We start from the raw sequence: 16,839 nt of genomic DNA, 5'->3' as shown, positions 1-16,839 counted from the left end.
TTCTGTTGCTTCCACTTGTCAGGATTCTCACGTGTTGCTCGCTTCGCATTCTTCCAATCTTCTTTGGCCAGCCAATCTAGTCTGTTCCACCCATGCTTTATTGCTTTTTGTACTTCAAAATGCTTGTGCTTGTAGTATTCGGGCATTTGAACTTTCATCAGGTCTTCATTGAAGCGCTCATCCCAACTTGACACGTGAAACTCGTCATGCAACATGCTGATGACTCTATCTTTTAATTCATTTGTCACTTCACTCCAGGTGTTTAGTATGTAGTGTCTAAACACCTGAGAGCAAAGACCGTGCATGCGCGAGATCACCTTCTTGTCTTTGTCATCGAAGATGATGCTGCCACTGATGTCGACCGATTAAGACAAGCCCTCTTGCCGATGACGCGTGAACCTGGGTGTCTTGGTAGGGGTCTCTAGCGGCGTGTCGATGGGGGTACGGACGTCAGGTGTCTCCATTGGAGTCTGGGCCCCAAAACGAGGAGTGTCGACTAGGGTGACTCTCGGAGGAGTAGCTAGTGGTGTGACAAGACACTCTTGTCATAAATTAAATTTCTTTTCTATCTGCCATAGTTTTCTCGATTACTTGCGATAGATCTTTATCTATTACGAGAGAGAGAGAGAGAGAGAGAGAGAGAGAGAGAGAGAGAGAGAGAGAGAGAGAGAGAGAGAGAGAGAGAGAGAGAGAGAGAGAGAGAGAACATGAGAGGGAGGAGAGGGAAGGAGCATACCTGGAGTGGAAGCAATGACGATTAAACACAAGTAAAATTTCTCAAGTATAGCATATAGACAGGAATGGACAAAAAGCCACGTGAATACAATATATATCATAAAAAGAAGCAGAATTGTTCAAATACAATGTTTATGGCTTTAGGAGGTCTCTCTCTCATCCTCGCATAGCTCAGCATAACTCCCTATGTCTATATAGAGCTCTCCGTTTAGGCAGATGTCCTCCATTTCATTTTGTAGATCCTTTGCATGCACCCCATAGAGAGTAGTAGCTTGATGCTCGTCTGGCACTACCTCAACGGCTTTTGAGTGAGCATCTTCTCCGATATCCTCCATTGATGCCACTGTGATTGGCACATGGTAGCCCTCATACGTCCATGCACTACGAGGGGCTACCTCTATGACGTACCACCAGTTTGATGCAGACTTTGTAGGATGAAATATCACTTGCCCGAGCCACATAACTTACATGAGAGCTTCCAAGCACATAAACTCTAAAATTGGATGTTAAATATTTACAGACTTACTTGTTCACAATGCTCGGGTAGTACGAAAGTGTCTCATAGATCAGTTCATTTTTTAGTTGAATCCACCTCAAGGAAACCAGACTCTCCTCTGTGCACAGTAGCGTTGTGACCCTCCATGTTTATCTTGAACCATTGCACGTCAAACAAGGCAACCAAAAATCCTCTATAATCGATTCTCAAAATCTCTTGTAGCGTGCCAAAGTAAGGGAGTTCTACCACCACAGGATTTGCATCAGAGGACCTTCGTCGACCACTATGAGAGATTGTGGTGTTTACCGTGGACCATTACCGCAAAACAAGAGAGAGAAATTCAAAATGAGGAGAGAGAAATAGCTTTGTTGTTCATGCGGCGTATTACCGCATATATTACTGCGTTTATTACCGTGCTTATTACCGCGCCCATTACCGCCAAGGCCATAGACCCCTTTCCCCCTCCTCTCCCGTGGGTTACCATTTAAATCAAATACAACTCAAAATGTATTTACAAACTACAACTCCTACACTCTCCAGAATGCTCACTTCACTTAATCTCTGTTTCACTCTAAAAATTCTCTACATAAATCATAATACTCACAACAAAACCATTACAAATACTATTCATAAGTAGCACATAATGAAACATTTGAGAATTAATCATATACTACACCAAAAAAAGAATGGAGAGTTTTATTAATTCTCAAGATCTCTACAAGCACTAGGGTCCATATTTAGACCCATAGTATTCAAATCAATAATCAAGTTTAGAGATTCTTCCTCCTCTCCATCACCTCCTGTAGAATCATCATCGCTTTCTCCCTCTTCCTCCTCCTCAAGATGACTAGTTGCAAGGCTTGGCTGACCTTCTTCAACTTCAACTACATCTTCCTCTGCATCTTGTGGTGATCTTATGATGGGATCAATTACTGGCTCCATGTCCGTCTCTGCAAAGATAGATCTACCCCACGGCGTGACTGGAATGACATACCAAAGTCTTCTTTGATATATACATGGCACATAAAAAACTTGTACGTCACACACAAACAATAAGCTGATATACATATATTAAATTTTTAATTTAATTTGATTGCACATAGCCTAAATTACCTGCTCTCACCTACTAGGATACACCAAGTTGTCAGTTTTTCCCCAATGGAATTGGGTGAAATCCACCATAATGAGCCCATTTTCATGTCTTTTGACCTCACCCGCAAACCATCAGCACTCAAAGAGGAATTTGTGAAAAGATCTAAAATCCACTTTGATTATTCTCTCTATAGTACCAAAATATCTGACCTCATCTGTTGTTGCGTCAAAGTTTCCCATCACGCCACAATCGTTAGTGTCCGATGCTCATCTATCTTGCGGGTGCTGAAATGTCGGTCTTCGGACCAAATGGAGTTGAAAGTGAGACCCTACAACACAATGCATAAGAGGTTACATCGCATTTCATAAAGTGATTTTATACATGCATACATAACATATACACACTCACCTTGCGCAAACATCCTCGCGCATACTCCCATTCTTTAGGGCTTATTTGTTCTCATTGTGCTTTGGCATTGGTCATGGCATTATGGATCCACTCTACTTGAATCAAATCAGGATATTTTGCAAGATCTTTAGGAAAAGGAGGTGCGCGTCTACCTCCATGCAACCTCTTCCATGCATCTCTATCCCTTTCTCTAGCTGCGCGGGCTTCCAAGTACATATTGACCCATTTGGTCATGATAGTGGCATTGAGTAAACAGTAGATGTTGACTATGGCATGAAACTCTCTATACATGACCAAGAGTGATCCTTTTCCACTGGGAATGGTTGAGTGCTTCCTAGAATCCTCTTCCTCACTCCACAGACGAGGCAATGATGGATCCACTGTGATGAGATACTGTGAGACATACACAAATGCCTCTTGCACCACCCAACCTTCTGCCATGCTCTCCTCAACAAGGTGAAGCAATAGGTGTACTTGGCTAACAAGGATTGTACGTGGGAATGCATCCTCAATAGCACACACTGCCTCTACTGCTAGCTGATGGGCTACTGGTATGGCTTCCACTTCTATCTCCTTGGAGCTCACAAATCTACAAGGCACAAATAATATAGTACATTAAAAAAATATCCATTCTACATGGCACAACATGATATAGTACTTGAAAAAAAAACCATTACCTCACAATCTCACCCACTTTGAATATTGTAGCTTTCACCTTAGTGTCTCCATAACCACTAATAGTTATGGGAAGTACAAACTACAAACAATAAAACATCTTAGTGAATGTCAACTTATATATAAAGACACATAGACACTACAAACTGTTCTACTCTTACCTGAAGAATTTTATGTCAATCATGGGATTTCAATCCATACAATTGAGTGGAGCCACCCTTTTTCGTTTTTGTGAAAGCACCTTTGAGTGACCGCATATATCCTGTTGGATTTCGGATGGATGCCATAACTTGATTTCTCCGCTCTTGGTTTGCCTTTGATAGTATCCACGGTGCTTTTGGGAGAATCATCTTTCCCCACTCCCCCATGCAGGACGTGGCTGAAGGGGGGAGACGTCTCATGGCTCTTAAATCTTCCCTAGCACCCAATGAATCCTTCTTGCCAGTTATGTGATCCCATATAGCTTGCCCAACATTTTTAAACACATGCATAGGGCCTCATGGTGGTCCTGAAATATCAATGACATCTATGCGTCTCCATAGATCTTGAAGCTCTTCAATAAGCGACTGCAGATATACATCCGTATTTTTTACCTTGTGCTTTCCTGGAATGAGAAGTGATAGTAAAATGTTTCCCTTTTTTGTTGCCTCCCAAGGAGGAATATTGTAGTTCACAACTACCACCGACCAAGTGCTCCACGAAGTAGAGCGGTGCCCAAATGGATACTCTCCATCACTAGCTAACCCAATCCTCAAGTGGCGAGGCTCATCCTTGAACTCTGGCCATGTGTCCTCTATGTGCTTCCACGCTGGTGAGTCAACTGGCACTCTCATAATACCATCTGTGGAGCGATTTTTTGCATGCCAACTCAAAAGCTCGCTCGTACCCTTCGATCTAAACATGTGTTGGATGCGAGGGATGAGTGGAAAATGCCTCAAAACTTTACGTGGAATTCTGTTGCTCTGCATTCCTTCTTTGAACCTAAGCTCCCCGCACGATGGACATGTGTCACAATCGGCATGCTCATTACGAAAGAGCACACAATCGTTCACACAAGCATGAATGCGATCATAATCCATCCCTAATCCTGTCACCACTTTGCGTGCTTTTCGTCTATTCTCTGGCATGTGATTGTCAGTTGGCAGCATCTTTCCTAGCAACCTATCATAAGAAGAAAGTACATTAAAAGCTAATTTATGCATTCCACAAGCATCCTTCACAATCTGTATACATACCTCAAAAGTGCATCGACACTTGCATTGCTCCATCCAAACATCACCTAAAGGTTAAGGACTTTGAGAGATGCCCTTAAAATGGAGTAGGAGCATCTCTCATATAGTGCAGTGTGTGCCGAATCAAGTAGCTCACTCCTCATTCTTTCGGAAGCTTCTTCGCATGCACACTCTGGTTCATGCTCCTCCTCTTGTGCAAGGAGATCCTTAACCATTCTATGCAAATGGTCGTCTTATGCATCCACGTAAGGATATGGGATGTGGTCACTCGTAGAGGGAGCAGCATGTGGCTGATTTGATATGCTTTCTCCCTCTCTAATGGATTCCTGGCGCATGAGCTCTTCCACCCTCCTTTCCCCTCCTCCACCAACCACACGCCAATGAGGGGTGACGTCAATAGCCGCTACAATTCGCGGATTGTTTGTTTCCATCCATGCACTCTTGCGAGGATCGTCCCATAGTCCATAATCTTCTACATGACTCAAGCATATCCGTAGAAGGCGAGTAATGGCGCATTTGCACCGCACGCATGGGCATGGTAATCGGTCGGCCAACCACCGTGATCTATCGGGTTCAGTGGATGGGCCAAAATCATCCCAAGCAACCTACATTAATAAATTACATACACTAATTAAAATCAAATTTTAAAAAAAAGGTTAATAAAATATCAGCAAAAAGTTTTTTTTTTTAAATTAACATGTATGGTAATCAAAACTTTTAGGTAGCAATGTCATTTTCAAAGTACTAGAAATCATTTCATTCTATATACATTTCATCAAAAACATAGTACCAAAAGATATTGAAAATCAAAGGTCATAATGTCAGAACGTGGCCTTCTCTCTGGTTTCACAGAAATTGCAATGCGGTAATAGGCACGGTAATAGATGCGGTAACTGTCACGGTAATGTTCGCTGTAATAGGCGTGGAAAATGTTTTTTCAAATGTTTTTATAAATAGGGGCACCCACGTGCCCCACGAAGTTCAAAACCCTAATTTTCAAATTTCATCGTCTTCTTCACAGAAGCCGAAAGCAAGAACCTCACAACCTTGAGCTCTTACACCCTTGCTACCTACTCTTCTACTCTCCACCATCTCTGCTCTTCCATCTATACTCTCCTACCCTCTCCCAACAATTTCTTCAATTCCACAATGTAAGTTTTCTTGTTATGTTTCTTGATTTTTACATACTCATACATACACATACACACACACACATGCATACACACGCACAAGTTAACATGCATGCAAATACACATACACATGCATATAAACACAAAACACACATATGCATACACAAACTCACACATACACATGCATGCACTCATACACACACACACACACACACACACACGTAGAAAGACACATACGCACACACATGCATATGTTAATTTAAGTTATGCATTAGTATGTGCATACACTAATTAGTGTGTGATTACACACACTAATTAGTGTGTGCATATGCCAATGCATGCACTAATTAGTGTGTGCATTACTCTAATGCACACATTAATAGTGTGTTTACATTCACTACTTAATGTGTTCTTTACACACACTAATTAGTGTAAGTAAAGACACACCAATTAGTGTGTGCACATGTTAAACTTAACACATTTTAATCTTGACATTGGCGACCTAAACTTAACACTTATTTGCAAAATCTAAACTTAACACACACTAATTAGTGTGTGATTAATGTGTGCATTGGTCAATGTGATTGACCAATGCACACTAATTAGTGTGTGTTAACACACACTAATTAGTGTGTGCATTGGCCAATCACACTTGTGCGCATTGGCCAATCACACTTGTGCACACACTAATTCACTAATTAGTGTATGTTAACACACACTAATTAATGTGCGCATTGGCCAATCACACTTAACACACACACTAATTAGTGTGTGTTAGTGTGTGCATTGGCTTGTGTAATTGGCTTGTGCACACACTAATTAGTGTGTGCATTGGCTTGTGTAATTGGCTTGTGCACACACTGATTAGTGTGTGTTAACTAGTGTGTGATTAGTGTGTGCATTGGCCAATGCACACACTAATTAGTGTGTGTTCATGTCAATTACACACTAATTAGTGTGTGTACATGTCAATTACACATACTAATTATGTTAAATTAAACACTAATCAACAAAAAACATAAACATACCTCCATGATTAAGTCGTAGGTGACGTATTAGGCCCCAATGGTCGTCCAAGTGATCGCACAATCGGTCACACTAATCATAAACACAATAATCTCTTATTAGCCAATACACACACTAATATCTTATTAGCACTCAAGGCTTTGCAGGTTCTTTATAGGTTGTAGATACACCTTGGATTCTTTCCACATTGGATACTATAGAGAATCCAATGTTAAAACATCCAATGTTTGAAAAAAATCAATGTGTAAATTTTTTATCATATATTTCAATTTTTATTAGCGAGTTTAATCTTTGTCGCAATAAATGCAGACCATGGCTTCTTCTTCCACACCACACTTTCGCAGCATTGAGGAGTTCATGGCGGACAGGATGTCATATCCCGACGCTCTCTCTGCCTATCATTCACAGCCGTCGCCTCAGCAGTCATCATCAGGGTTCGGCTGGTTTCAAGACGCTCTTGGTGGGTCCGCTGCCGTACCTGTGACCGATCCAGATGTGGAGAGGGCATTGCGTCTTCGAGCTGAGTGGTTAGGTTCGCAGCAGACCCTTGCATAGCGCTATTCACCGGCGCAGCTAGAAGCGTTTGGATTATCTGAGGTCTCTACTCCGATTGGTGGCACTCCGTACCTACAGAGTTTTCCACCTACAGCTTCAGGTTCATTTTTCCTTCACGAGGTCCGACGCCCCAGGGTCCGACACCGTTGGGTACGATGCCCTTGGGTGCGATGCCACAGGGTCCGACGCCATGGGTGTCCACCTATCCATCACCTATCCCACCTTCTGTCCCAGATTCACGTCGACGCTCTTCTGGCAATCAGCGCCAGGGCAGCTCGCGTGCTAGCGTAGGTCGATCTCGACGAGGGAGCGGAGCTAGTTGTTGTTTTGGAGGGGGGGTGAGTATTATAGATTCTCCTCCATAGTCATCTCTCTCTGCACCAGCAGAAGATGAGAACCATGACATGCCTGCACCAGATGCTCGCTGGTTATACTATCAGGTTCATAGAGGAGGTATGGTGGATCTCGGGACAACGCATGGCAGGAGATTCCGCACACACCTCAACCAATTAATCCACTCCACATATATCAATTGTTTTCTCAAATTTGATCAGTAGGATCCCTAAAACCTCACATATATAGAGACAACCATGCACATGCATTTCCCCAACCCTGAGGGGCAACAATTCTCAAGGCAATGGTTGCAAGAGCATGTCAAAACATTTCTCAAGAACAAAAAATCTAGTGTGAGGAGAACTGCAAAGAAGACAATGGAGTCTCCTGAGCACAGCTATCAGCCAGGAAATGTCCATGATGTGGAGAGGGAGACAGCTATGGGAGAGAAAGAGGACGAAAGGGCAACGGGCACGAGGATGCATATGTGCCAAGTTGAGGCCATATCCCATCAGACTCCTACGCATTATGGTTCGGGAGGAAAAACGGCTTGGAAAGACAAATATGTAAGTAAAAATATTAGTTTTATTGTAAAACACCTAATTTTTTTCATTTAATTAATTGGTTGCTATTTTTTGTCAGTAAAATGTTACCATGAGTCGTCCGACCAGAGATGTGCAGAGATATAGAAAGAACCATACCGAGTATCAAACTTGGCATTGGTTGTTTTAAAATCAAATGATCTCTCGAGAGGAGTTGAAAAATGCGTGTAGAACTCTGCAACATGTAAGTTTAATCTTATTTAAATTATCAAAATGTTGATTTTATATCAAATATTAAATAACAAAGTGTTAATTGTTTATTTTTCTGGTATTGCAGAGTCAAGAGTTCCACGCGAAATGCCGCCCTCTCCCCCATGAGCAAATTGCACACACGCACTAGTGTTTTGGCCATGACTATCCTCTATTTTGAATACGCGGGATTTTTTTGCCCTCTTCATGTAAGTGCAATTACCTATGATTTTTTTGGCTCAATGTATTGTCCAATTTTATTTCCACTTATGTAAATAAAATTATCAATCAGTTTTTTGGCTCAATGTATTGTCCAATTGTAGTTTGCTCAATTGATATTTTGTTGTAATTAGATTGCTTGTAATTAATAGTAATTTTGAAAAAAAAAATAATAAAATAGATGACCTTTTGGATGGTCCTGCAAAGGATCATCCAAACGGTCATCTATTTTTTTATCATAAACCGGCACGCGATAATGCTCGCGACAATAGTCTTCACGGTATTATGTGCGGACATGCTTGCGGTAATAAACGCGGTAATACATGTGGAAATATAGTCGCAGACATTACCGCATGCATTACCACAAGTCCATTACCGCGGTCATTGCCGCAATCATTTTCGCTTACAGGAAATTTCACAATACAATTTTATTTGTTTTTGTGCAATAATACCGCGCATATGTTATTGTGGACTAGACGTTCAAATCTTGCCATGATTCCTCAATCTTGTGTAAATCGCTTTTTGTCGATCCATTCCACCCTAGAATGTCAACCTTTACACCATCCTACTGTGTATGACTTATACTACACCATCTTGAGTGGCCCTTCAAACATCTAAAAAGTCGCTAGTCATACATTGCAAACTTACCTTGGTCGCGCAACCCCTAGAGTACTCCCACTCCTCCTCAGTCACTTCTTCACCGCATTGTTGTGCGCTTTTCAATTGGTTGTGCAACCATCTTAATCTCATGAATGTTGGTAAGCTCTCGAAACCCGCCGGATAATGCATCGGCGGTCGGATTCCCCGTCTCCACTCAATTCGTGTCCTTTGTCACTCTTGCTTTGCATCCTCGTATTGTGAAATCCACTTTGTATCACTGGATTGTGAAGCATGCAAAATTGGTTGATTTTAGACTCTAGATCTTTCGTCATCTTCTTCTTAACACCGAGATTGCACATGACAATCCCAGATATGCGCTCATCATCTATGGTTCACCATAGCATGTCTCGGGCTTTATCAAATCCGTCTAGCCACTCTCCAATGTAAACTATAGACTCTGATACCAGCCAACCTTCTGCCATGCTACCCTCTGGGCGTGCCTTTTGACGCACATATCCCTTGAGCGTTTTCATAAAACGTTCTAAAAAGAACATCCATCTGGAATGTATTGTGCCAGCTATTTCCACCTCATCAACTATGTGAATAAGAAGATGCACCTGAATGGTTAGCATGGTAGCAGGAAAGTGTTTCTCAAACATGCACACAACCTCCACAGCGTTTAGTTTGGCAACTGGTATGGAGTCTACATTGATCTCCTTTTGTGAGATCCATTGCACCAACTTCGCAAGTTTGTAGATTGTGTTACGGATGACAAGAGACAAACATCCCTCAATGGCCACGGTAAAATAAATTGCAAAACACGTCTAGCAATTATATTAAAGTCCACACACGAATTTGTTACACAATTCCCACTATGATATATTCCACTTCAAACATACCTGACACGTTTTATGCTAGTCGTATGACTTCAAACCGATAAGCTTCCCTTCTTTCGTGAAACACGTTCGGAGTGAGTGCATTACGCCAGTGGGGGTCTGCATAGATCGAATGGTCTCTTTTACTTTGTGTTCTTGGGCTCCTGTCAAAATCCATGACGCTTTAAGGAGTGTTATCAATCCATCAGGTGCTGTCTGCGGCCAATATTGCTCCATACGATCCACATTTCTAAGGTCAACCCTGGCTCCCAAAGTATCTTTCTTACCGATCAGATGGAGCAAGTGATTGATCATGAGTCTGGACCAATATGGTAACTCGTACCATAGAGAGAGTCTCTTCATCCCTGGGGGAAAACCTTCATTACACATATATATCCTTCTGCTCTAACCATGCTTGTGCAGACATTCTCAGTGGTTCTCTTCCCAAAAAGTCATCGCATAACTCATGATTCTCTAGAAGATACACTTGATGACCTTTGTAGATTTGCTTCTTTAGTGAGGGCACCCGACGTGCATTAAGTCTAGATCCACATGTGACACATGCTCTGTATCCGCTTGTTTGAAGCCCTCCATGTATACACATGACAATAGATAAACTTGAGAAAAACCAAGATTTATAGTATTTGAGTTTGAGTGTAAATCACTTGAGCATTCTATTAGTCCGGGATATTCATGCATGGTCCACATTAAAATGCCTCTGATCAAAACATTTCGTTGACCTATGTGTCGGCTCATATCCACCACTTCTATGCCAATCCACAATTGTTGTAGCTCTTTCAATAGTGGACAAAGATACACATCCATATTCTTCACTTTATACCGCCCAGCACAATCAAGCTTAGAAACAGGTGCCCCTTCTTGGTAGTCAACCATGGGGGAATGTTGTAGTTGACGATGAAAACGGGCCATACACTGTAAGATGTTGATCTCTTACCAAATGGATTTACGCCATCCATAGCCAGGCCTATGCGCAAATTTTGAGCTTCCCTGGCAAAATCCGGCCATGTATCGTCTATATGTTTCCAGACTGCACAATATACAAGAATATGTAGCACACCATTCGAAGATCTATTCTCCTCGTGCTATGATGCTAGGGCGGCCATGGACTTACATTCGGAGAAATGCTTGATGCGAGGAAGCAGAGAAAAATGTCACAAAACCTTTTGTGGAATTTTTTATCCATTGAGATCTACTCGATATCTCTCTGAATCACATTTTGGACACTTCTCCATGTCTATGTATTCCCCTCTGAAAAGGATGCAGTCGTTAGGACAAGCGTAAATCGAATTATAAACCATCCCCAAGTTTCGCAAGATCTTTTTTGCTTCCTCTCTGAAATCTGAAATCACATTATCAGCTGCTGGCAGTATGTGCTCTTTGAGCAATCTACACAACGAAAAAAGTGCGGTACACTTGTGTATCAGATCATTATGCATCTAAAGTTTTTTATTGAAGTAAATACATTGTAATAGATCACCTGAAAAGCACTGTGACACTAGTGTCACTCGATCCAAACTTTGTCTGCATGTTGAGAAGAACTAGGAGCACTTTCAATCTAGACACACGTGCTCCATCATACAATGGCGTATTGGCTTCACTTTTCATATCATCATAGATAAGCCTTTCTAAATCCATGATCGTCTCAACCATTTCATCAATCTCGGGCTCAAACATTGCCTCGTTGGGAATGTGGTCTGCATGAGCATCCTCCGAGCTATCAGAGGCTACATCTTGTGGCCTCACGTATACTGTTTGACCAAAGCGCCTGTGAACACGTCTATTGGGTTGCAAGATTGCTGCCTATTGGCCAGCGTTAGAGTCCAATGAGTTATAATTGGCACAGCATGCTTGTATTGATTACAAGGACATGTGATCCTTGTTGAGAGATAGGTGTTTCAATTGGACAGCCCCACATCTTCGTCATTACTCATAATGAATGTAAAAACCTTATAGCCTGAACATAAATTTAATCTTCTATTGGTATCCTTCGTCTTTTATCTATCTCTCTCTCTCTCTCTCTCTCTCTCTCTCTCTCTCTCTCTCTCTCTCTCTCTCTCTCTCTCTCTCTCTCTCTCTTTGTTCACACTGTAAACTACCTCACATTCTCTAGTCATGTTCGATCCCCGCACACCTCGGTGTAGAGGTGCATAGAGATCAGAACCACCGGGTTATAATCTCGTGTTCATTGGTCAATGCCTATATTTGTGAGTACGAGAAATCTACGCACCCACGTCTACATGATAGTGCATGTAGTAGACAAAACCCCTTTGCCTCTTCTCTAGCTGTAGCAATTCACAGCATCTTAACATCTCTTCATAGCGGATCCTTGTTCGAGGGATTATTTAGCAAATTACATGTTGGCCTCCAATCTGAGTATCATGCCGCCGTTGAAAGCTTTTTAACTTAAGGTCGCATCCATAGAGAGGAAGAGAGGGATCACCGTTCGCCTAACTCTAATTTTTTTTCATGATCCCGAAGATAGACTTTAATATAAAAGCTAAATAAAAAATCTAATCTTAAATCTAACCTAATTGAACATATGGTGATTTTGAGCTAATTGAACATGATTAGTGGGTGAGTTAATAGGTCTCAGATTCTAATGGGAATATACATATTGTTGTGTACCTAGTGTTTGCTCTTTGGACAAAGCTTTCATTGACATACCCTAAAATCTAACCTAAATTTAATAATATAAATTTAGATCTAATCTAATCTTAAAATCAACATAAACCTAAATCTAATCTAATCTTAAATCTAACTTAAATCTAAATCTAATCTAATCTTAAATATTGTCTTAATCTTAAATCTAGATCTAATTTAATTTTAAACTCAACATAAACCTAAATCTAATCCAATCTTAAATCACAAACTTAAATGTAATCTAACTTAAATCTTACTTAATTTTAAACTCAAAATAAATCTAAATCTAACCTAAAACTAAATGTAATCTAACCTAATTTTAAATCTAATTTAAATCTTAACTTAATCTTAAGTCTAACCTGATTTTAAATTTAACATAAAATTTAAATATAAATTAAATGTAATCTAACTTAATCTTAGATCTTGATCTAACTTAATTTTAAATATAATTTTAAAGCTAACCTAACCCTAAATCTCAATATAACATTTCATTTCATATTTTCTCTATTTTTTAATCTCTCTCTCTCTCTCTCTCTCTCTCTCTCTCTCTCTCTCTCTCTCTTTGTTTTCTCCCCTTACCTCTCTCTTTTCGTCTTCTCGTCCTCTCTCTCTCTCTCTTTCTCATTCTCTTTGTTTTCTCTCTCTCTCTCTCTCTCTCTCTCTCTCTCTCTCTCTCTCTCTTTTTGCTCTCTCTCTCTCTCTCTCTCTCTCTCAATGTGTGTGTGTGTGTGTGTGTGTGTCATTTGTTTATGCATGTGTGTATTCTCTCTCTCTCTCTCTCTCTCTCTCTCTCTCTCTCTCTCTCTCTCTCTCTCTCTCAAAGACACAATGTGTGTGTGTGTGTGTGTGTGTGTGTGTGTGTGTGTGAGACAGAGAGAGAGAGAGAGAGAGAAAGAGGGAAAGGGAACATGAGAGAGAGGAAAGGGAAGGAGCATACCTGGCTCTCCTTCCTATCCTCATGTGTGTGTGTGTGTGTGTGTGTGTGTGTGTGTGTGAGAGAGAGAGAGAGAGGGGGGGGGGGGGGAGAGAGAGAGAGAGAGAGAGGGAGAGCGCGGGTTTACCTCTTTCGTTTGAGCGTCGAAACTCAGATTTGAGATCTGAGTTTTTGGCGCTCTCGGTTTATTTTTTATCCCTATCGATGTCGCTATGGACGTCGCTATACAACAAAAAAAATACTGACGTCCATAGTGACGCTTATAACGACGTCGTGGATTTTCACTTTTGAGCGTCGCACTACGAGTGTCGCTAATGTGAAGTACCTCTTGTAGTGTAATGCATTATCAAGGAGGTTCAACTAGAAGAACAAGTTGCCGAAAAAACTTCACGGCTTCATGATTCAACCAAAAAATGTCAACCAAATAACAAAATGCAATGATCTAAACAAATAGAACATGAGACCTTACTTGTAGGTCTATGGAGGATATACTTTTTGGAAATCTACAGCTTGGTTGATTCAAGTGCTCATGCAAACATGATTAGCAAGGTCTTCGAGAAATTGTCGGATGTCACTACATTAGGAAAAAAGAAAAAAAAATGTCTGTTTAGAGGTGATATCTCTAGTTTGCCAAAGGGGATATCAAGCACATATATATGGATTGGAAAAATCATGGATTGTACTCCATGACAATAGAAACCTTAAGAATCAGGGAAAAATAAAATTTTATGTACTGTTTAGAGGTGATATCTCTAACTTGGTAAAGCTATATTGTCATATGTCAATGGTCTTGCATGCCTACACAAGCTTTTTGTCATGCCATGACAACAAATGGGAACCATTATGCTATTTGATGTCACACAACATCATTAAGGGAAAATATATTTTTTTGTGTTTAGAGGTCATATATTCTCTGGCTTGCTAGGGCTATATATATTGTCATGCCCATATATTTCAATGGTCTTGAATGCCCAAACAAGCTTTTTGGCATGCCACAATGAAATTAAATGGAAGCCATTGGGAAAAAATGCCACAGGAGTTATCAAGCACAATATATGGACTTACACCACGGGGCAAATTTAATTGTGGAATCACTCAATCTGGATGTGCTTATACATGAGAGTGCTAATGAGATTCACTATTAAAGATTGTGTGTTGTCGAGTTGTATCAGGCACACTCTCATTTAAATTGACTTTAAAACATCACAAGTTGTAGTAACAACGTCGGGGACTCCTGAGAGATGTAATCAGGGTCAATCTTAGCTATAGTTTCTTGATGGCTTCTATCAGTAAAATGCTCACGGGAAATTAAAGAATATTAATTTTCCATGCTATACATCCAATATATTTACTGAAGAACTTAAAAATCCTGCAAGGAAAATGAATTTTCTTCAATATGTTCATTTGAGAGATTAATTACAGCACCTCTGTATATATACAACCAAAAAAACCCTTCTGGGCATATGTGGTCGCGGGCCTGCATGTTCCATGCTGCTCAAGCGCATGGCGACGGTGACACGGTGAGATAAAGCTTCCTTGCTAGACCTAATTATACGAGCACGGCCAGAGTTGCCGGCCCTGGACGGCACCTGAGAGGGATCCAGCACTCGGATGGTATGCTGACGTTTAGCTGCTTGCTCCTGCTCGTAGGCGGTATGGAGTTTACGCTTGGAGGCCTCAAGCTTCTCATCGTATGTCAGTACAGAGCATGATAGCATCGCGCTGCCCATGGCCTTGGCCGCACCGATGCTATTCTTATATGTAGCTGCTTTGGGTGGCGTATCTGCCCTAGTCTGCATGGTCGCCTGCTCTTCGCTTTCCATGATCTTCTGATCACGCTTCACCTGCTTCTGCGCCTGCCTCTTGTCGACGTTGTTGTTCTGATGACGAATGAGGGAGTCCTTCCAAGCTTCCACGATGCTCTGGGCAAGGGCAACCACGCGGGAAGCAGGGTGCTTGCTTAGACCTTTCACCACCTTGCCAAGCTGGGTCTCCTGCAGCAGAGGAAGAACATGCTGGTCCTGGGTTCGAACCACCACCACTGCCATCATCTCCTCCAACAGGCGCTCCATCAGCGTGGCCTCATCTTCTTCCCCCCCTTCTGCCCCGAAAGCCCGTAGCTCTTGCAGCCTGGATTTCATGTCTAGCATCTCTGCGCGCAGCACGTCTAGGCTAGGGTATAAGCTCGCCATTTGCGCCTTCATTTCCTGAGCTCCTCCCCTCACAAAATGCCTCTTTTATAGCCTCGCGTAGGTCGTAATTTCTGGAAACTCGCATTTGTGCTTTTTGGTGACGCGTTTTCTTGGGGCGTCGGCTTTTCGCTTAGTCTAGACCTAATTGGCTTTTTTTTCCTTGAGATAATTTCATTTTTAATTGAGATATTTTACAAGCTGTGCTTGTTTTACAAAGCCACGTGTCATGCCATCTCTTCCGAACTAGACAAGTTGGAGCAGCGTTTGGGAAAAATCATTTTTCCACATACAAAATACGTCTCCTTGGATTTGCCAAGAGGAAATTTTAGAAAATTAGGTTTATTTCTTGGGTTTTTACACTATTTTTCTTTATTTTGGAGCGGAATTTCTCCCTTTCCCCTTGCCCTCAACCGGTATGTTTGAAATTGAAAACAGCACGATATCAAGCTGAGACACATTGTTCCCGAACACTGAGTTGGAGGAAACAAACACATTGGGAAAGAAAATAACTTGTATTTGCAAGAACACCTCCAAGTTGCAAGCAATACTTTCTTTGCTTTAGTGACCTAGGTACCTTCGATGTCCTATGCTCACTTCTTGGCAGAGATTGTTTGTATTTTAGAAGACGACTAGACAATATCACACCCTCATTTCCTACAAACCAAACTTTAATTTTGTAGAACAGTGTCTTCCCATGCACACATTCTCAAGATGTTAATAGCTTAGAAGCTCCCTCTTTCACGTCGCAGGTTGGAGGAGGTGAGCCAAATTTTGGCATTGGCATGTGTCCTAGGTTTAAATCTTCCAGCCCCGTTACAACCGATGATTACACCAAGGGGCATGGATAAATTCAATTTGGGCTTTGTCATTTTTTTAATGCAATA

At 41.4% G+C, this 16,839-nt stretch overlaps 1 protein-coding gene across 1 annotated transcript; it reads right to left on the bottom strand.

Moving 5' to 3' along the window:
* Positions 1-15,051: 15,051 nt before the first annotated feature.
* On the bottom strand, positions 15,052-15,967 carry LOC147440542 (uncharacterized). The gene has a single exon (XM_086483535.1). It carries the CDS (start codon positions 15,965-15,967, stop codon positions 15,176-15,178), a length of 792 nt encoding a protein of 263 aa, XP_086339661.1. The 3' UTR covers positions 15,052-15,175.
* Between the last annotated feature and the right edge of the window lie 872 nt (positions 15,968-16,839).

The sequence above is a fragment of the Adiantum capillus-veneris genome, chromosome 15, assembly GCF_014529385.1.
Source record: "Adiantum capillus-veneris isolate H3 chromosome 15, ASM1452938v2, whole genome shotgun sequence".
In the NCBI taxonomy this organism is placed as follows: Eukaryota; Viridiplantae; Streptophyta; class Polypodiopsida; order Polypodiales; family Pteridaceae; genus Adiantum; species Adiantum capillus-veneris.
This window is presented reverse-complemented; position numbering and strand designations above follow the sequence as displayed.